The sequence below is a fragment of the Miscanthus floridulus genome, chromosome 6 (assembly GCF_019320115.1).
Source record: "Miscanthus floridulus cultivar M001 chromosome 6, ASM1932011v1, whole genome shotgun sequence".
Classification (NCBI taxonomy): Eukaryota; Viridiplantae; Streptophyta; class Magnoliopsida; order Poales; family Poaceae; genus Miscanthus; species Miscanthus floridulus.
The window spans coordinates 132,404,730-132,425,689 of NC_089585.1; the positions used below are offsets into that span (position 1 = coordinate 132,404,730).

General features: G+C 48.0%; 3 protein-coding genes across 3 annotated transcripts; 1 reads left to right on the forward strand and 2 right to left on the reverse strand.

Annotated features, from left to right (window-relative positions):
* Nucleotides 1-144: 144 nt before the first annotated feature.
* Nucleotides 145-11,023, reverse strand: LOC136457011 (protein arginine methyltransferase NDUFAF7 homolog, mitochondrial-like). The gene is made up of 13 exons (XM_066457051.1): nt 10,535-11,023; nt 10,340-10,451; nt 9,926-10,008; nt 9,777-9,842; nt 9,532-9,632; nt 9,226-9,344; nt 9,108-9,148; nt 8,564-8,652; nt 7,681-7,861; nt 7,468-7,584; nt 7,211-7,255; nt 663-794; nt 145-556 (listed from the first exon to the last, which is right to left on the reverse strand). The coding sequence occupies exons 1-13, from the start codon at nt 10,871-10,873 to the stop codon at nt 407-409; spliced, it is 1,575 nt and encodes a 524-aa protein (XP_066313148.1). The 5' UTR covers nt 10,874-11,023; the 3' UTR covers nt 145-406.
* On the reverse strand, nt 5,404-6,648 carry LOC136457309 (uncharacterized; the record flags this gene model as incomplete). Its single annotated transcript, XM_066457353.1, has 1 exon — nt 5,404-6,648. A coding segment is annotated over exon 1 (1,245 nt), but the record flags the coding sequence as incomplete, so codon positions are not given.
* On the forward strand, nt 10,931-12,351 carry LOC136457012 (uncharacterized). Its single transcript, XM_066457052.1, has one exon. It carries the CDS (start codon nt 10,931-10,933, stop codon nt 11,957-11,959), a length of 1,029 nt encoding a protein of 342 aa, XP_066313149.1. The 3' UTR covers nt 11,960-12,351.
* Nucleotides 12,352-20,960: the final 8,609 nt, after the last annotated feature.

Below are 20,960 nucleotides of genomic sequence, written 5' to 3' on the forward strand. Positions count from 1 at the left end.
TGGTTTGACGTGTACTCGTGTTCACGTTAAGCTGGGTCAGCTCGTATCTCGACGCTGGTAGACAGGCAGTACAGTACTGGTGTTAAAGTACATAGTGTGAGAGATGTGGCATTGATACACGCGTTTCACGCTGCATACCACGATATTGTTCAGTCTTCTGCCTTTTATTACTATGCAGTTGTGTAACATAACATCAAAACCCTTGTATTAAAAAAAAACTCGTGCCTTTCCTGACCACTCAATAAATTTTGCAAAATTGCAACCCCTTCTGGTAGTACTGTTCCATGAAGCTTCACAAAGGCTGCAACTGTAAACTCAGGCTACTCAAATTGACAGCGGTGGTTCCAGTGTGGTAGATGTTTTGTCCTGACTCCTCACAGCGAACAGATGCAGCAGCAAAAGGAGATTACTTCCTGTTGTGGGTAGGAACGTTGTGTGTAGGGACGCTGAGATAGAACTTTGTGTTCTTGAAATCGTCGAGAAGCGGATTATACCCGTCTTTGGTCCTTGTCTTCAGCGGCAGGCCAAACTCCTCCATGAAGGCTGCAGTATCAAGCTGAATTTGCGGAATTTGCACGATGGCCGACACATCAGTTAGTCCAATACGCACAGGCAGCCTGCAGAGCAACGCCGGCATGCATGCAGAGAGGGTGAGAACTTACTATGATCGTCCTCCTCTTCTTCACGGGTTTGAATGCGCCAGGATTCTTCTGCTCCTTTGAGAAGCCAGAGCAGTTATGGTCTATCTGCTCCAATAGCCGGAAATCGGTTGGGAAGAAGATGTCCGCGTCACCCTGCCGAGTAAATACAAACAAGTGATGCGACACTAGTTTGATACAGGTCGAAACAACAGAGCAGTTATGGTCAATTGGCTCCAGATGCGAGAAAGCTGTTCGGAAGTAAATAACCGCATCACCTTGGCATGCAACCAGATTTGTTGGCTCATATACAGCACCTTAAGAGCAAGTATACTAAAGAGCTGCAAGTGGGCTACATGCTTAGGTGGAGGAGAGAGAGGAGAAGCGGGCTGCAAGTTTATAGCCGGCTTAGACACAATAACCAAAAACCTTAGAGAGATAAGTGAGCCGTGATCAACAGTGAAGAGCTAACTACTATATGGATTGGCTGCAAAGATCCATACAACCAACAAAAGGCTATATTATTAGCCTTGCTCTAAAAGCGAGTATAATAAAGGGGGCTGTCAACGAGCTTTATGATGAGGTGGAGATAGAAGAAAAGTGAGCTGTAGGTTTACAGCTAGCTCATGCATGAGCTCTAAAAAAACACTGAATATTAATTGATGAAGCATGTCCCAGTAGCGTAGCCAACTACTATATAGATGGGTTGATAGATGAACTATAAATGTATATGTATAGCCAGCGATTGGTTGTATTCTTAACTATGCTCTAACATGGTAAAATGGTAAGGCATAGTAGTATATTTGCTAAGAGTTTTTAATGTGCCCCAGCCCCATCTGATGGTTTATTCTTTATTTGCTGCTGCTTGGTTTGTTATGTCGCACTGCATAATCCAGCTAAATTTTTTTACTGGTTCTAGTAGATTTCACTGTTATAACCCAGAAAGCTATCCTCCCAGCTGACTACTCCCTCCTTCCTGCAGTATTTGTTTATGATAGAATTGTGATTCTTTACTATTGGGCTAACCCTAGAAGGGTAGCTATATGGGAGTCATACATGGGCCATATATGGGCCTTAATACACACATACTCCAACACCCCTCCCGCAGTCTGAACTACCGGCGCAGCGGAGTTGCAGACTGGACATGAAAAGAAGAACACACACGAGCCCCCCCACAGACGCAACTAGCCACTGGTGATGTTGAGGCTGGAGCGAAACTCGGAGAATGTGGAGGACGGGAGGCCCTTGGTGAAGATGTCGGCAAACTGGGAGGTGGTCGGGACGTGGAGGACCCGAACATCGCCGATGGCGACCCGATCGCGGACAAAGTGAAGGTCGATCTCCACATGCTTGGTCCGCCGGTGCTGAACAGGGTTGGTGGAGAGGTACACCGCACTGACGTTGTCGCAGTAAACAAGCGTGCTCCGGGAGAGGGGACTGTGGAGCTCGGCAAGAAGCTGGCGGAGCCAGGAGGCCTCCGCCACAGCGTTAGCGACAGCGCGGTACTCCGCCTCGGCACTGGAACGGGAGACCACCGGCTGGCGCTTGGACGACCAGGACACCAGGTTGCCGCCCAGAAAGACAGCATAGCCGGAAGTGGAGCGGCGAGTGTCTGGACACCCAGCCCAGTCGGCGTCAGTGTAGACGACGAGGTCGGTGAAGTGAGACCGGTGGAGTAGCAGGCCGTAGTCGACAGTGCCTCGGAGGTAGCGGAGGAGGCGCTTGAGAGCAGTGAGGTGGGGCTCTCGGGGATCATGCATGTGGAGGCATATCTGCTGAACTGCATAGGTGATGTCTGGCCTGGTGAAGGTGAGGTACTTAAGTGCTCCTGCAAGGCTCCGGTACGCAGTGGGGTCTGGCACTGGGTTGCCCGCTGCCTCTGACAGCTTGGCCTGAGTGTCAACTGGAGTGGAGCAGGGCTTACAGTCAGTCATCCCAGCTCGCTCCAGGATATCAAGAGTGTACTGTCGCTGGTGAAGGAGACTGATGGGACTTGGCTGAACTGTGACCCCGAGGAAGTGATGGAGCACACCAAGATCCTTCATAGCGAACTCCTGTTGAAGAGAGGTGATGATACGCCGGAGGAGTGGCGGACTGGAGGCTGTGAGCACAATGTCATCAACATAGAGCAGCAGATAGGCAGTCTCAGCGCCGTGGTGATAGATAAACAGAGAAGTATCTGACTTTGCCTCCACGAATCCCAATGTCAGCAGGTAAGCAGCAAACCGAGAGTACCAAGCCCGAGGGGCCTGCTTGAGGCCGTAGAGGGACTTGTTGAGCCGGCAGACCATATCAGGACGAGAAGAGTCAACGAAGCCCGCAGGCTGGCTGCAGTAGACTGTCTCAGTCAGAGTACCGTGCAGAAAGGCATTCTTGACGTCCAACTGGTGCACGGGCCAGGAGCGAGAGAGAGCCAGTGAGAGAACCGTGCGGACGGTAGCCGGCTTCACCACTGGACTGAACGTCTCATCGTAGTCGACGCCAGGGCGCTGAGTGAAACCCCGGAGAACCCAGCGAGCCTTGTACCGATCAAGGGAACCATCAGCCCGCCGCTTGTGTGTCCAGATCCACTTGCCGGTAACAACGTTGGAGCCAGGCGGACGGGGCACCAGATCCCATGTCTGGTTGGCGAGGAGTGCCACGTACTCCTCCATCGCGCGACGCCAGTGAGGATCCGACAAGGCGGCGCGAACGGAAGAGGGTACAGGAGAGACCTGCGGCTCGCCTGGCATCGCTGCGAGAGCCAGGGGCCGTAGGGTACCAGCCGCGTGTCGCGTCACCATAGGGTGAACATGACACGGGTGTCGGTGCAGGAGAGGCGGGTGGTACACCGACTGCGCGACACGGGCAGCCAGGGGCGGAGGTGGCGGCGTAGGTGTCGACGGCGGAGAAGAGGCCACCGGTGGTGACCGAGGCGGCGACGGTGGTGGCGGGGCCGGCTCCAGATGCAGCGGAGCCGGCCGCACTCGGCGGTGGTAGACACGCACCGGCTGTGCGAAACGCGCAGCAGGTGCTGAAGCCGAGGTCTCCGGACCCGCGCAGGGCGTAGGGCCAGGAGCAGCACCGGAGTCCGACGCCGCCGGACCCGCGCTGGGCGCAGGGAAGACGGACTCGTCAAACACCACGTGGCGAGAGATGAGGATCCGACGAGAGGTGAGGTCAAAGCAACGATACCCCTTGTGATCCGGAGAGTACCCGAGGAAGACACACTGAGTCGAACGGGGAGCCAGCTTGTGGGGAGCAGTGGCAGTGGTGTTAGGGTAACACGCACACCCGAAGACACGAAGGTGATCGTAACGAGGGGGGGGTACCGAAGAGAGCGTGGTGTGGAGTGGGAGCTGGGCAGGCAACGGAAGGTAGGCGGTTAAGGAGGTAGGTGGAGGTGTGCAGACTCTCAGCCCATAAGTGAGCAGGAAGCGAAGCCTGGAACAGAAGGGTGCGCATGGTGTCATTCGTGGTGCGAATCATGCGCTCAGCCTTACCGTTCTGGGAGGAGGTATAGGGACATGACATGCGTAACTGCACACCGTGAGAGAGGAAGAAAGCACGAGAGTTGGAGTTATCGAACTCACGCCCATTGTCACACTGAACGGCCTTGATGGTGAGGCCGAACTGAGTAGACACCCAGGCGAAAAAGTGGAGAAGCGTGGGGAATGCATCAGACTTAGCACGCAAGGGAAAAGTCCAAGAATAATGAGAGAAATCATCAAGCACGACAAGATAGTATTTATAGCCAGAAATGCTCATAACAGGAGACGTCCATAGGCCGCAATGTACAAGATCAAAAATATGGGTCGCATGGGAAGAGGAGGTAGGGAAAGGAAGACGAACATGACGGCCCAGTTGGCATGCCTGACACAAGTGCTCATCGTGAGCCCGAGTACATGGTATGTCGGAACTACGACTAAGCTGGGTCAAAGCATTACGGCCAGGATGCCCAAGACGCCGGTGCCATGTAGTGGATGAAGTGGTGGCGGCAAAAGCAGCTGACGAAGCGGAGGGCGAAGCGGAAGAAGCAGACGCAGGAAACCGAAGGGTGTAAAGGGGCCCCGTGCTGTCACATCGGAGAAGAGGACGCCGGGAAGCCAAATCCTTCACAGTAAGACCAGAGGAGTCAAATTCAACAGAACAGGAATTGTCAGCTGTAAAACGACGAATAGAAAGGAGGTTGTGAACCATAGAGGGAGCAACAAGGACATCAGGAAGACGAAAAGAGCCATGAGTGTGAGCGGCACCCACGGAAGTGATAAGAAGACACGAACCATTGGCGACCATGATGGACGAAGGGTGGGAGGAAGGAGGATGAACAGAAGAGAGTATACCAGGGTTGGGGGTGGTGTGGAAGGTAGCACCCGAGTCGGCGATCCAGTCTGGGCCGACTGGAGGAGTCAGGGTCATGGTGCCGAAAGAGCGGGCCAAAGCCGTCGGGTCCCAACCGACAGGCCCTGGTGAGGTCCATGTAGGTGGAGCCCACGGCGACGAGAACGGGGCGACTGGGACGGCGCCGGTGAGCATGGCCGCCGGTGGACCAGGCTCGCCCCCGGGAGCCCGGAAGGGCCACATGGAGATGCGCCCTGACCAAGGGTTGTTGAAGGAGGGCCAGGGTGTGCCTCGTGGAGGCGTCGGAGTACTCCCACGGCCAGGGCCCGCACCACGCCCCCCCCCCCCCCCGCGTCGACGACGGCCGCCACGCCCCCCCCCCCCCACCCCCGCTCGGCCCGGGAGGAGGACCAAGAAGGGACGACGCTGGCGGAGCGGAAGGACGTGGCGGAGGAGTGGCGGCAAGAGCAGTCGAGGAAGACGAGGACCCCGGCGCGGGTAGTGACCCAGGCGTGATGCCCTGAGTGAGCTCCTCCATGACAAGGTCGTCACGGACCTGAAGGAAGGTGGGAAAGGGCCGCTGCCGGGTGATCCAAGTGCGGAGGTGGCTGTATCGCTCGTTGAGGCCGCGAAGGACGTTGAGGACCAAGATCCGGTCCTCCACGGCCCAGCCAAGGTCACCGAGGGAGTCTGCCATGGTCTTCATCTTCCGGCAGTACTCGCCAACGGAGAGGTCGCCCTGGACGAAGGTGCGGAAGCTTGCGTCGAGACGCAGGGCTCGGGCTTCGGCGTTGCCCAGGAACTGGCCCTCGAGCGCCAGCCAGGCCCGGCGGGCGGTGCTCTCATGGGTGCTGCGGACGAGGTCGTGAAGGTCGAGGGAGATGGTCCCCAGGATCCACGAGAGGACGATGCTGTCGAGACGCAGCCATGAAGGGGTCCGAGCCGCAGGCGGGGCGTCGGTGAGGACGTGGTCGTCTAGGGCGTAGCGGCGGAGGATGAGAAGGACCAAGTCCCGCCAGCGGGCGTAGGAGGGCGACTCAGGGTCGAGGACGACAGGAACCAGGCTCCGGATGTTCTGGACACCACCGGCTTGGTAGTGCAGCTGCGCGACGAGTGGATCAGCCGAGTTGGGCCAGAGAACCACTGTAGGGGACGGACGTGAAGCAGACGAGGTGGCAGTGGTGTCGTGGTACACCGGATGGACGAGGAGCTGCTCCGCCTCGGCGATCTGACGGGCCAGAACATCGGCCGCATCGCGCTCCCGCTCCCAGGCTTGGGCCGCCGCGCGCAGGCGTGCCTGGCCCTCCGCGGCAGCGGCCCGGGCGGTGACGAGAGCCGCTGCGAGGGCGGAGTCCGGTGGAGGCGCTGCGTGAAACGGCAGAGGAGGCGGGGCGGGAAATGGAGAGCCACCCGCGCCTGGCCCCTGGAATTCCGCGCGCGCGCGTGCGTCGTCGTCGTGGAGGCCCGCAGCCGCGCGAGCAGCCGCGCCGCCCGCATCCGCGCCGGGGAGGCCCGCATCCGCGCCGCCCGCGTCCGCGCCCGGAAGGCCCACGGCGGCGAGAAGAGAAGCGGCGGCGGCGGCTGGGTCTCCGGGGCGCGCGCGGCTCGCGATTTGCGCCCAGGTGGAAGGGAGAGGGGGGAAGCAGTGGAAGTAGGAGGGAGGGGGAGGAGGTGGTGGGCCACCGGCCATGGCGGCAGCGGCTGCCGGCGGCGGCTGCCTGCCTGGCGGCTGGGAGAGGGAGGAAAGAGGGAAACCTAATCTGATACCATGATAGAATTGTGATTCCTTACTATTGGGCTAACCCTAGAAGGGTAGCTATATGGGAGTCATACATGGGCCATATATGGGCCTTAATACACACATACTCCAACAGTTTATGATCTTGGGAGAAAACTATCCACAATACTTGTCCATTGACGATATCAAGGGTGCGCTTATTGTAGTATTTCCACTATCTACCACTAATTAAATGATCCGGTAGAAAAGGCATGGTTGTACATAATATTAACATTTATGGGTGGTCATTTCACATTGTTTTCTTTTTTCATGAAACTAGTACTTCCTTAGTCTGCGCATGGTGAGCTGTGGACAAGTATTGCAAAGCAAGGGCACACAAATATGAAAAAGTAAGTGCTTTTGAAAAGCCATCCCAACGGTGGTCTTGGACAGCTAAGGTTGATAGATTGACTGACTATGGCATGTGGACACATGATCAAATACGCGAATAAAAGAAAAATGGCTATATGTGTACCTGAGCATCAAGGTAGTTGCGATGATCTGATGTCTTCCCATCCTTCTACAAGGGCAAAACAAGCTAAGTGAGATGATCAGAAGCAAAGCTCATGATCCTCAATTGTGAATAAATTGGTAACTGTATGGCACGCAACAAAACTCGCAATCATTCTTACGGTAAGTAGCCATTGCAGCCTAGTTGGAGAAATGAAGTAGTTATTATAAAAACTAGAGCTTTGCATGCTTGATAAAGTTGCAGTCTATCAGGACACTCACCTTTGATGAAACCAATGGAGCCCTGTCACCAGGTATGCTAACATCTGGAAGATAGCTGAAATCTGAAGCAATAAGGGACATACTTGGTAAAGCTTGATGTAGAGTATCCATTAGTTTCTGCGAAAGGAATTAAAGATCAAAAATAATTTTCTAAGTCCCAGAACATCCATAAAGATCTAACCTCGCAAAGCTAGAGTTTTTGGAAAGGCATACCAAGCAGCCAGTCGGCAACCAAGCTCTACGAGGCTTTGGGAATACTTTTGATAGAACTCCTTTTGCAGCAAATGCTAGTTTTTCACTGACAGAAGCTTTGTCTTCATTCATGCCAATAATATCAACACAGCGGGAAATTAATGGGTCTTGTTGTGGCTTATAGACTTCAGAGGCTTGTGAACTTTCTTCAGAAAAAAAGGCATGCAGAACAGATATACATGTGAAATTAAGGATAAGTAGCTATATAATTTTCTAAAATAGTAGAAAAGACTTCGATCATTAATAATACCAAGTTACAGATATACATGCAGTATTTTAGTTAAAAAATAGCCCTAAGCACAGCGATGGCAGATATGTTCTACAAAGGGAAAAAGAGGCAACCGTTCAATGATACTATAAGTAAACAGTGAACATATCACAAAGTCTGAGCATAAAAGAAGCATGTCATGAGGACACTGTATAACAGCACACAACCTTCCATCTCAAAGAACTTCCCCTGGTGTTTTCTATCAAGAATGAAACATATTTTGCAATCACCATGCACAATCATCAACCATAGGCCAGTAGCAATGGAGTGACGGTTAAATGGTTTGATAAAAGGATCCTGCCAAATACGTGTATTGCGTATGTGTAGTATATGATATGCCTGCTTCTTCCATAACATTTACTCAAGTCTAGAATTTTCCAATGTCCTCAGTTGAAAACCCACATAAACAATAAACATAAGAGCAAACATACGGCCTGTTTACTGGTTGGTTTCTGGGCTGATAAGCTCGGCTGGTGCTGGTTTGTTGTGAGAGGAAAACACTGTTGTCTGGCTGATAAGCCCTGGCTGAAACCAACAAGCGAACAGAGGTTCTGATGAAACATAAAAGTGACAAACCTGCCATTTACTTTTTCAATCCACACTTCCATCCATGGAGAGACCTGATCTGGTGAATAGACAAGGTCATGTGGTAGATTGTCAAGTACCTGACATTCCATGCAAAGATAGTTACTGTTGTAGGCACCACTGTGGACCTTCCTTTAAATGCAATGTTTACTTTGTAACATCATGACCAAAAAGGGATAACAAGGAGGTTTTGTTTGCTATTATTTTTACAGATAGCAGTTTCGTATTGTTTGTGATCAGAATATTACTACAAAACTAAATTTGACATTTGTAGAAGTTCATACATGGAGTGAAATGCCACACTTGCACTTCTACAGAGCAGATAAATTCTGAAGCAAGTACATGTGTTTCTTTGCAGCATAGTATTTTGTATGCCACAGCATGCGAGACTTTTATGCTTCTAGATAAAATGACTAAACTGGACACATACTTCAGTTCATAATGGGTGAAGGTGACATGATGATGTCATTGTGCTTCTTTGGTTCACACATAAAACACAAGAACAAACTGAGAAGAAAGTCCCAGCAGAACATACCTCAAGCATTAGCACCCAACATGGAAGAGGATCCTTGCGGCCTGCAAATAGAAAAGGAAGACTTATATCCAATCATGTAAAGGTAGGTTGCCCTACACAGCCGTGGAGAATAGCTTACCCCATCCAGGTCTGTTAATTGCATCCCGGTGCTCCACCGTAAACTTTGACAAATGGCTTTGCACTTCACCAACAGTTTCCAATTGCTTCTCAGCAAGAGAGGAGCTAATCTCTACTGAGCTAGCAAACGAAGATAAAGGCAAGGTCAAAGCATAAAGAGCATATGGCACAAAATGCTAGAATGGCAAAAGCATGGCAGCACAAAGAGCAACAACTGCCAGCAATATCTATCTTTATATGGCATGCTTGAACCCTATTATTCTGAATTTCTGATATTGAAGCAAGAAATGAAGATACATATGCTTACATGTATTTCATATCATTGTAGACTTTTGGTGGTGCATTCAGAATCATGTAATCAAGTATACACTTTGCGCATGTTCCAGAGCCACCACCAATCTCATATATCTGATCAGTACAAGATTCCGATTCATAAGCAAAATGGATGAAACATACTCCTTGATATTCGTGAGATCAAAGAAAAGTAAATCTGGAGGTTCATATGTGGATTGAGGAGCAGAATGATGTGACAAGATATCTTGAGATCACAACCTTCAATGGGACTGAAAGATTTGCTGTACGCAGAATCGATGCTGCTATTGCATAGGCATACCATGGCTGCACCGTAGAGGGAAAAGGGTGCATCAGTGACCAAACTGAAAGAACCTCATTCTCTTCAACCGCTAAAGCAGAGAAGGTACCTTAAAGAGCTCCACGGGAGTAAACCAAGCGATATCATGCTTCTTATACAGTTTATCAAGGTGCTGTATATACGCACTCCTCCCTACATGGTATTGAAGCAAATGAATTTTAGGCCAAAGTTAAAAGAGCACGCTTCTCACATATTCACCAAATGCCCAACACATTAACACACAGCACGACACAGAACCAGCATCAGACAATCGGCAAAAAGAGTTTGCCATCCAGGAACAAGCACACGTCCCGAATGTCACACGCACACATGCTATTCGTTGGAATGCCAACACGACGAACAAACAAAGAACAAGTACTCTCTCATCCCCGCAATGCCGGAACACACACCAAACCTGCCCATGGAGGAGGCAATGCGATAAAACTTAGGAAATGTGCAAGGCGTAAGAGATTTAGGAGACCACCCTCGAGCTGGTTGAAGCGGATACTGGCGTCAAGAACCCCCACCGGCCCCGCCCGCTTGGAGAAGTAGCCATGGTTGGGGTCGTACAGCGCTGACCTCACGAAGTCCCGCGCCTGCGAAGCCCCCCATGTCGTTGACAACCGCCGCAGAGAGATCTCTCTGTGACCGGGAAAAGAAATGAAGGCTCAGCCCTTACCAGAACCGGCTTGTTGGCAGCGAGAATCCCCGATGAGAACAGCGCCGCCGTGACCCACCGCACGCGCAGTGCTCCACGTCGTAGAGCGGGGACATGCGCCGAGAACGCCGGCGCCATAGTCGAGGCGGCGGCGGCGGCGCGGCGCGAGTCTGTGTTCCTTCCCGAAACAGGTGCGGTTCGGTGCGTGCATTCGAGTCCGATCCGAAACAAGTGTGCAGAGGAACAGACGGAGCTCTTTATGCGGGTCCGTACCCGACCCGAAACGGAACTGCCGCACGCCCAATCCGATGTATATAATGGAGCGGAGCCCCGGTGCGGCGGCGTCGAGTCGGCTGCCATTCCCCACGCGCACGCCGCCAAGTCGAGGGGGCCGGAGGAGACAGAGGAGAGGGAGCGATGCCTCGCGGCAAGGCTGGTCGGACAAGCGCCACCGCCACCCCCACCCCCCACGCGCGCCTCGCGAAGTTCGCGAAGCGCAAGGAGACGCTGAGGAACAAGGCCGGGGAGCTCCTGACGCGCTGCAACGTCGACGTCGCGGTGGTCTGCACGGGCCCCGGCGGCGTGGGCAACCTGGACTGCTGGCCGTCCAAGGCGGCGGTCGACGCGGTGGTGAGGCGGTACAACGCGCTCCAGCCGGCGGAGCGCGCCAGGCTCAAGGAGGACCTCGCCGACCACGTCGCGAGCGAGGTCGCCAAGGAGCGCGAGAAGCTGACCAGGACGCGGGAGTCCGGCTTGGCCAATGCGTTCGGGGCGTATGACGGCTCCCTCGAGGGCATGTCCGAGGAGAAGCTCAGGGAGCTGCTCGCCTCGATCGAGGCCGCCCTGGTGGCAGCGCGGGGCAGGGTCCTGAAGCTGCGAGCGCAGCCCGGCGGCGCGGCCGATCGCGCCACGTTCTCGCCGGGCCTCGTGCACGACCACGAGGCCGCCGAGGAGGACTCCGCGTCCGCGACGAATAATGTGGTGCCGCCGCCGACAGAGCCGCCGCGGGGCGAAGCCGACGCGGGTGGCGGCGGGCTTGGACCGCCGCCTTCTGGTGAAGACCCCAACCCGTCCAATGCCGTGCCCGTCGACGCGGGCGAGGAGGAGGTCGTGGCGGAGAACATCGTGACGGGCGAGGATCCCGGCGACGAGGTGCAGATACTGCGGCCGCCAGGCGACGTCGACGCCGACGATGCGGAGTGGATGCGGAGGCTTGTAGACGATCTCAAGAAGAAGCCCCAGCCGCACAACCCTGCCGCGAACGCCGCCGGGATCGAGTACATCAACGTGGGCAATTCCTGGATGGAGCGCGACGCCTATGATTTCATCCGGTTCGACCTCGGGACGCCTCCGCCGTGCGTCGCGCCCAGCTATCGGAACGACGACGACGGCGAGCCGCTGAAGCTCTGGTCATGGGACAACACCATGCCACCCCCTCCAAAGTAACACCATGCTACGCTTTGACTTCGCTGGGCTCAGAAATCCGAATCGCCACCGTCACCGTGTCGTCCCCAAGGAAAACTCCTTTTGTGGATAAGCAATTCGCCATTGCTGTGTATGTTTAGGTTGGATATTGTAGATCAATGATGGCATGTAGATTAGTTGAAGAGATGATCAATCGGTTATCGGTCCTAGGTCGTGGCCAAGAATTTAGCTCGCTTGGTAGCATCAGTTTGGTAGTCTTGCTCTGGTAGGACCGTAAAAGAGTAGCATAGCAACCATGTGAATCTAACAGTGATATCCGTCGAATCTGTAACCTCAAAGCCAAAGCAGCTGTTCTACAATGAAACCAGTTTACCAGAGATGATCATGTCGAGTTCATGTCATCTCTTCCTTTTTGTCTCGTGCCTTCGTCACTGGTACAGTTGTATGATTGGGATATCCAGGTGAAGAAGACCAACAGTACTCTGACACCTTTTGCTAAAGCTATGTGTACAGTGACGGGTGATTTCTAACACTTCTTTGTCCTGTTCGTTTGATCGTTTCGGTGGCTTATAAGCTGACTGATGTTGTTTTATTGTTTAAGAAAAATCCTGTATCGTGGCTGATAAGCATGGCTGATACGATCAAGCGAACAAGATGCTTAATTTGATAATATAATCTGTATAGGTTGAACAATGAGAAATATTCTCGTGTATTGATTGAAACAAAGATAAAGAGACTGCAATGATAGAGTTTTACAGGATCATGTAGCCATAGATCTAGCATGTATTCGGATACGATAAGAGGGTCTATCCCAGATTGTAATACCGTCAAAAGTATTTTAAGAAAGTAGAGAGTCAGTTTATTGGCTCTTCAAAGGCTTATGCCAGTACTTTGATCAAAAAATTGTTTAATGAGAAATACACTGGTGACGGTATCAGAGAGCACATACTGAAGATGAGCAAGCTTCGAAGCTGAAATCAATAGATTTGGGGCGAGTTCATGATTCATTTGGTTTTGCTTCCTTATCCAAAGAATATGAAATTTTTGTTGTGAACTACAACATGCAGCCCGATAAATGGGATATAGAGAAACTCATCGCAATGTGTTCAAGAAGAGGAGAGGCTGAAAAACTCACAGGGTGACTCTACTAACCTTGTGAAGGACAACAAAAAGAAGAATTTCAATAAGATGCCAAACGAAGCGCAGGAATTTTAGAAATAGTTTACACAGACATCTATGGTCATTTTTCCTGTGAAGAGTGTGGATGGTTATGATTCATTTATAACATGCAAAGATAATTATTCTCGTTTTGGCTATATTTATCCAATTAAGGAAAGATCGGAAGCATTGGATAAATTTAAGATATTTAAGGTTGAAGTAGAAAATCAGCACAACTTAAAGATTAAGATAGTAAGATCCGACCGTGGGGGAGAGTTCTACGGTCGACACACCACATATGGACCTTTTGTAAGGTTCTTATAGGAAAATGACATAGTTACCTAGTATTCTACACCGGACGAGCCTCAGCAGAATAGAGTAGCTGAAAGCTGCAACTAAAAGGTTTGTTGTGGAAGAAAAAGAACGTATGGGATACCGCCTGAAAAAATCCATTTACGGATTAAAACAAGCTTCAAGACAGTGGTATTTGAAGTTTGATAGTATAATAAGAAAGTTTGGGTTTCAAAAATATATAGAGGATAATTACGTTTATGCAAAGTTTAAGAATGGGAAATACATTTTCCTAGTCTTGTATGTGGATGACATCTTGCTCGCTAGCAGTGATGTTAATCTACTACTAAAAATAAAGAAGTTAAAAATAAAGAAATTCTTGTTCTCGAAGTTTAATATGAAGGATCTCGGTGAAGCTTCATTCGTCCTAGGAATAGAGATTCACCGAGATAGAGAAAATAGGGTTTTAGAATTATCACAAAAGGCATACTTAGAAAAAGTTCTAAAGAAATATAGTATGCAAAATTGTAAGTCTTCACTTGCTCCCATAGTGAAGGGCGATAGATATGAGAAATTTCAATGTCCTAGGAACCAATATGAGATCGATCAAATGAAAGCGGTTCCATATAATTCAGCTGTCGGAAGTTTACAGTATGCTCGAGTGTGTACTCGCCCTGACTTAGCATTTGTTACCGGACTACTTGGCAGATATCAGAGTAATCCAGGAATAGAACACTAAAAATTAGTAAAGAAAGTTTTGCGTTACCTGCAAGGTACGAAGGGTCTCATGCTAACGTACAGACGATCTGATTTTCTGCACATAGAGGGGTATACAGATTTTGATTATGCGGGAGATAACATAAAGTCCACGTTACGATACATATTTACTCTCACAGGAGGAGCTATATCATGGAAAAGCTCAAAGCAAGCCGTCACTACATCGTCTACAATGTATACCAAGTTTGTAGCATGTTATGAGGCCACATGACAGGTGAATTGGCTGAAGAAATTCATGCCCAGATTGAAAGTGGTAGACAACATACATAAAACACTCAAGTTATACTACGATAATAATCCAGCAGTATATTATGCTCACAACATTAATTCAAGTGGTGCTGCCAAACACATTGACATAAAGTATTATGTTGTGAAAAGACAAAGTCCGGGATTATATAATTAGTCTTGAGCATATAAGAACAGAAAAGATGCTCACAGATTCGCTTACAAAAGGCTTACCACCCAACGTGTTCAGAGAACACTTAGCCGGCATGGGTTTAAGGGAAAGCCTATGATTTCTGGATAATAAGGGTCTAGTTGAGAATCTGTTTCAAAGCATAGAGGTACATTGTAGCTGTTTAATCTAATAGCAACTGACCGTGACGATAAAGCACGCTCTATGCACTGATCTATGATGGAATAGGAACAAGATAAAGTAAGTAAATTAAGTTTAAGTCATAAGGTGAGATCAAGGGGGAGAATGTTAGATTGATCTCTTTCAATTGGCCCAACAGTTGGGCCCTTGGATCCACACCCTGATCGAGGACGTCCAACTGCTCCATGGTTGGTGGGCCCCTGTCGCACAGCGCTATAAAAAAGCCCAATTGGCTGGAAGATATCAATCTACCACGCAAATCTAATATGCTTATAAAATTTCTGGGCAATTGCTCAATGACATTGACAATGTGGTCTAGCATTGTGAAAAGATAAAATTCCTTTGAATCTATCACTGTGAAATTAGTGTTCAGTAGGAAAAACCAAAGGAACCAAGGAGCTTAAGTTCTTGATTTTGTTTTCTGGATTACAGATAACCAAATGAGTATAGCCACCGGAGTACCGGACAACTAGGATTAGACTTATTTTTCTTTTTATCTGATTGATTGATGAGTTATAATTTTTATTCAAATGACTAGCTAAAGCGCGCGTATTCAACTGTTTTTCAATTGAGAGAAAAATATTATATGGCAGCCACACGCATTAAACGAATACATCTAAAAACAGAATCTATATGGCACGTAGTAATATACTGCATTAATAACCGAATATCTCCAAGTACCTCTACCATATCATGGTATAAAAATTAATCCACAGAAGATCTATTAACCAAGGTACATCTTTTTATAATATATAAAGGTTATATTATGTATCCCTACAATCTACGTGTATACCCACCAAACTTTCCAAATCCATCCCGTGGGTCCTGCTATAAACTTGTACTTTTCTCTCCTGTTTCTTCACTCCATGGTACCATGGTTCCGTATCCTCTGAGGCTTCTTTTGCACTACACACAAAGCCCATATTTAGCTCCGACCTAAAATCTTAAAAAGTGCTACAGTAGCCATCACATTGAATGTTTACGGCCCGTACATGGAGTATTAAATATAGACAAAAAAAAATTAATTGCACAGTTTGGTGGGAAATTGCGAGACGAACGTTTTGAGCCTAATTAGTCCATGTTTGAACACTAATTGACAAATAAAAACGAAAGTGCTACAGTAGCCCAAAATTCCAACTTCCTAAAACTAAACACGCACAAATTTATTATCCATGGCTACATAAAACATCGTGGCTCTATCTAAAGACTTGGTAGTAGATATATATTACTAAGACTAGGAGCAGAAGCTCTACCTATGCGGCACTAGTACGTCGAGCGGTTAGGGTGTGACTTGTTGGAGGATTTGGTAATGCTGTATGCTGTCAGTGCGTGCGGATTTGAATGGTTGACGGCGACCGAGTGAGTCCGCTGTCCGCCAACGTGCTGAAAGAGTCGCCTGTCTGCCACGCAGCCTGTTTGTCGGATTGTATTTGGCTTATAAGTCATGACTTATCAATTAATGAATATTTTTTTTCTCTTACACTAAACCAGTCAACGATACTTTTAGTCATAGTTTATAAGTTAAACCAGTCCAAACAGAACAGGGCGATGATCCATAAACAATCACAGTATCACCCGCCACGTAATTTGGTTAAAAAAATGCATCATGTACGCATAAATACCACTTCTCATTTGAAACGCTGTATTGGAAGTGCACGTGTGCAACACTTGTGCACACAAAAAAACAAATGCACTGCACTGTGGCCCCATAAGATGGTTGTGGCAGAGAGGACACCAGGAGCAGGAGGGAGGAACGGAGAAGGTCCCGCACGCGGCACGCACATATGCGGTCTCTTCCGTAAGATTTCATCCATATTTATGTAAATAATAATGCCTTTTTAATCTTCGACATATAGAACTGAGGTGATGGTAATCCATTCTTACCTCTTGACAATTACCCTGCAGTGAAATGTGTACTTACCTCTAGTGACGGGACACTGGAGGGACTAGTATGGTCTGCAGTCTGCTCTAGCTCTAGAAATCTTTACATAAAATGGTCTGTTCGGCTGGTATTAAAATCGGTTGATAAGTCAGCTGAAGTTGTTTTATTGTGAGAAAAAAATATTGTAGATTCTAGCTGATAAGCCGGCTGATAAGTTCTAGCGAACAGGCCCGAAACTTGTTGAGAACTCAGAGAATGACAGAGGAAGTGTCTGTGACTGTGATAACAAGTCTCGATCCAGGACTGTCTCCTCTTTCGTATGTTGGATTGCTTGCCGCCATTGCCGATTCTCTCATTATATAGTGTGTTTTGTCAACAAAATGGAAATGGGACCCGGTCTCTTGACAAAAGAGAGGACATTTTCTCCCTCTAGGGGGACTCAATTGCCAAAGTGCTAAGCACAACTCCATTAAATATCTCGTTTAGGAGGGCGCTAGTAGGTGAGAGGTTGAGCGAGTGGTTGGATTTGGTCGCTTTGGTAGTGCCTGTTACGCTGAATGATAACAAGGATAAGTTCTTGTGGCAATTAAGGAAAAATGGCAGTTTCTCAACACAGGCGATGTATAGGGAAAGCATGAAATCCGTAAGGACGGGTGGAAAAGATCCGTTCTGGAAAGCAAAATTGCCCCTGTAAATAAAAATCTTCCTTTGGTACCTAAAGAGGGGGGGGGGGTTACTGACAAAAGATAATTTGCTCAAGAGGGGATGGAAAGGGAAGGATAGCTGTAGCCTCCGTAGTCTCAAAGAGACAGTTCAACATCTCTTCTTTGACTGTCGTGTGGCAAGATTCTTGTGGAATACTTTATTTATCACTTTCAATATTCAACCACCAAAAAATAATGTTCACTTGTTTGGTTCATGGCTTAGGAGTTTCTCTCCTAAATTGAGAAATCAAATTTTAGTGGGGTTAGCAGCGATGTGCTGGGCGTTGTGGTTGAATAGAAATGATATGGTGTTCAACAAGAAAAATACTAACTCCTTTTTACAGCTTTAGGGGGATGTACTGGATCCAGGAACGGTCGCAGCTATCTAAAGAGGAAGAGAGAATGTCTATAAAGTTTGGATGCAAGAAGTTGGAAATGATGGTTCAGAAGTTCGGTGTGGAAGCAACGCAAGAGTTTAGAGAACTAACTTCTTTTGGCTGTATCCTGAGTGCTGTGTCTGGACACTACAAGTGTTGCATGTTTAGCTACAGTTTAGAGTTGGGGTTTAGCTGTTTAGTTGTTTAGCAGTTTTTGGTTTGGCTGCATCCTATGTGCTATGTTTAGACATTGTAAGTGTCGTTTGGTTAGCAGTAGTCTGGAGTTGGGTTTGATCTGCTTAGCAGTTGTCAGGTTCATAAACCCGGGGTCTCCAATGAATCCGCTTTCCTGCAAAACCCGACCCAGCAGGCGGCGCAACGACAGCACGCGCCTAGGCCGGGTCAGATATATAATGACAGGCCGAGACAACGATCCGGTCCCCGATCAGAAGGCCTAGCCAAGGTGGGACCGCAGTCTGACTTCGACCCCCTTCTCCGACCGAGGATACGTCGGACCTCTGCTCGTTGCTCTTTCCCGACCAAAACGGTCGGGACCGACTGGGAACGACTGACCGGGGATGCCCGCTCGGTGTGGGCCCGGGGAGCAGGCGGAGCAGATAAGGAAAGACGCTCAAGTCAACCGCAATACCGGGGGCAGTACCCTGCGCATCTGTAGGACGGTGCGATCGGGGCATGTCAGGTGAACACGGTAGAACCTGCCAGACGCGTTAGAGTATAAACATTATTGTGGGCGCCGTCGTTTGCCGTACCAGGCGAACATGGTAGAGCCTGTCAGATGTGTCTAAACATAAACAGTATTGTGGCGTCGACGGCCATCCCGTACCCGATGGTGTGGGCAAGAAGACTAGTCAGCACACATATACACTCTCTCTCTTTTTCTCTGACTTGTAAGGCCATCCCCTTCAACTATAAAAAGGGATGCGCTCTCTCCTAAAAGCCCATCTGAAGACTGATCGACTCGACAGATCAATAGCTCTAGGACTCGACAGCTACACAGTCTACACGCTCTCAACAACTGATAAGCTCAGACACACAGAGCATACGTTCCAATACTTAACGCACGTTTGAGCATCCGTCACTCTCTTTCACTCGGTTCAGAGTCCGACCGGGCCTCTAACCCCCTTTTCTCATTCCTTACTCGTTTGTAACCCCACAGCAAACTTCGAGCACCTGGGCTCAAGAATAAAGTCATCGACCGACCTCAACTGGACGTAGGGCATGTTGCCTAAATCAGTATAAATCATGTGTCATTGAGTGCTAGATCACATCCGATCATAACGTACGGTAAAACTATAAATATTTACTTGTCGGTCATTTTTATACCGACAGCAGTCTTTGGTCTTTAGACCATGATTTTGTATTGGTTCAGTTTGGTTGTACCTGAATGTGGAAGACCGGAATACATTTGTTCCTTAATTAAAAAATCTCTTACGTTCGCCTATTTGTGGTGTTGTGGTTGAATCCTAATCCTGTTGTGCTCCGCTGTTAGCGCGAGTGCCTGACCGCGTCAAACAGCTTTTAGAAATCCCCTGCAGACCCAGTACCGAAAATAATAGCACCATTAAATTTTAGAATAATTTTTTTTTAAAAATATAAACATCCATCGATTACTATAACGTGAATAAGTTTCATCACAAATATGGTAGCTAAGCTACACTTAGTTCACAGAAAGACGACCTTCCTAATAACTATTTTGGTACCTATATGGATTAAAATGAAAAGAAAAATTACTTTATAAAGTTATAGATACCATCACGAGATCCAATTTTCGTGTACATTTTATCATCAGACGAGTTTTTACGGACAACAATTAGCTTCTAAAACTATGCTGACCTTGGAGTACACATGATAGCTCGCTGAATCATAGTAAGTCGAGAAGCAAAAAAAAAAAAAAAAAAAAAAAAAAAAAAAAAAAAAAAAAAAACGCCACATGGCATGCGATAAGTCACCATTAGTGCGTGTAGCTGGGGATGAAAATGGACAAAATCGCAGAGAACGATGTTTTCTTCATATTATATTCTAATTCATTTTCTTTTGTCGAATTCGTAGCGGAGCGGATGTTAAATAGTTTCAGTTGTGAATATAGATTACTCAGTTGGATCGATGTCAGAGCAAAAGTGGACTTGAATAATTAGATAAGACATATTTACGTGTGGTTTTTTATTGTGGTGGTTGCCATGTTGTTGCTTCCACCATATGGCTGGTTTTTTAGTGTATTTTTATTGTACGATGGTTCTTTATTAATATATGCCCGACAATTTTCGTGCACGTAGCTTTTCGAAAAAAGGTGACGCATGTCTTTTTATGATGAGCATTAACCGGAGTCATAAAGCAGCAGCAAAACAAGAACTTGTTTTAGTCCTAGCCACCATATCTCATAATTTAGAAGAGCCAAGATAACTAGACACACATGTTTGAAGGTGGCTACAAAATAATACTTGTAGGGGGAGGGGGGGGTAGTTGGATTTAGAGCAAAGCTAATAATACATTCTACTGCTGGCTGTATGGATCTTTGCAGTCCATCTCTTAGCGTACTCATATAGTAGTTACCTCTTCACTATTAATACATGATTTATTTGTCTCTCTCACAAGGTTTCTTAGTTTCTATGTATATAAGCTGGCTGTGAACTTATAGCTGGCTTATCTCATCTCTCCTCTACTCTCTCCTCCACATCAACATACAACCCACCTACAACTCTTCACTGTACTTGCTCTTAAAACTTGAACATGCAGACTCTTTAAAGTAGTTGACTATTCTATATAGGCCTTGGATAATCCATATTCATTTGATTTTACCAATTCTATATCCTACTTGCTTCTGCATACAAATCGATTTTGGATTAACTGTATCCACACATTTCTCCATGATTATAATTCACACATTTCTCCATTTTTAAAATTCAAATTCAAATAGGAGAATTATTAATGTCAGTTGCATCCCTAAGATTAACGGTTAGCCCAGTATTTCGCCATTTCATATAATTTTTTTAATAAATCTCAAACTAAAACAACGATATTTACATATCACTGTTTCAATTGGCGAGGGAGGTATATTATTTCTGATATTTTGGTTCGAAGAACTATTTCTACAAAAAATAAATAAAATTGAAATAAAAATGGGAAAACGACGCCTTGTTTGGTGTCCACGCCAAGTTGGGCTAAGCAATGCCGGTTGGCAACATAGAGCCCACAAAACAAAGGGCCATAGTTTGGGCCC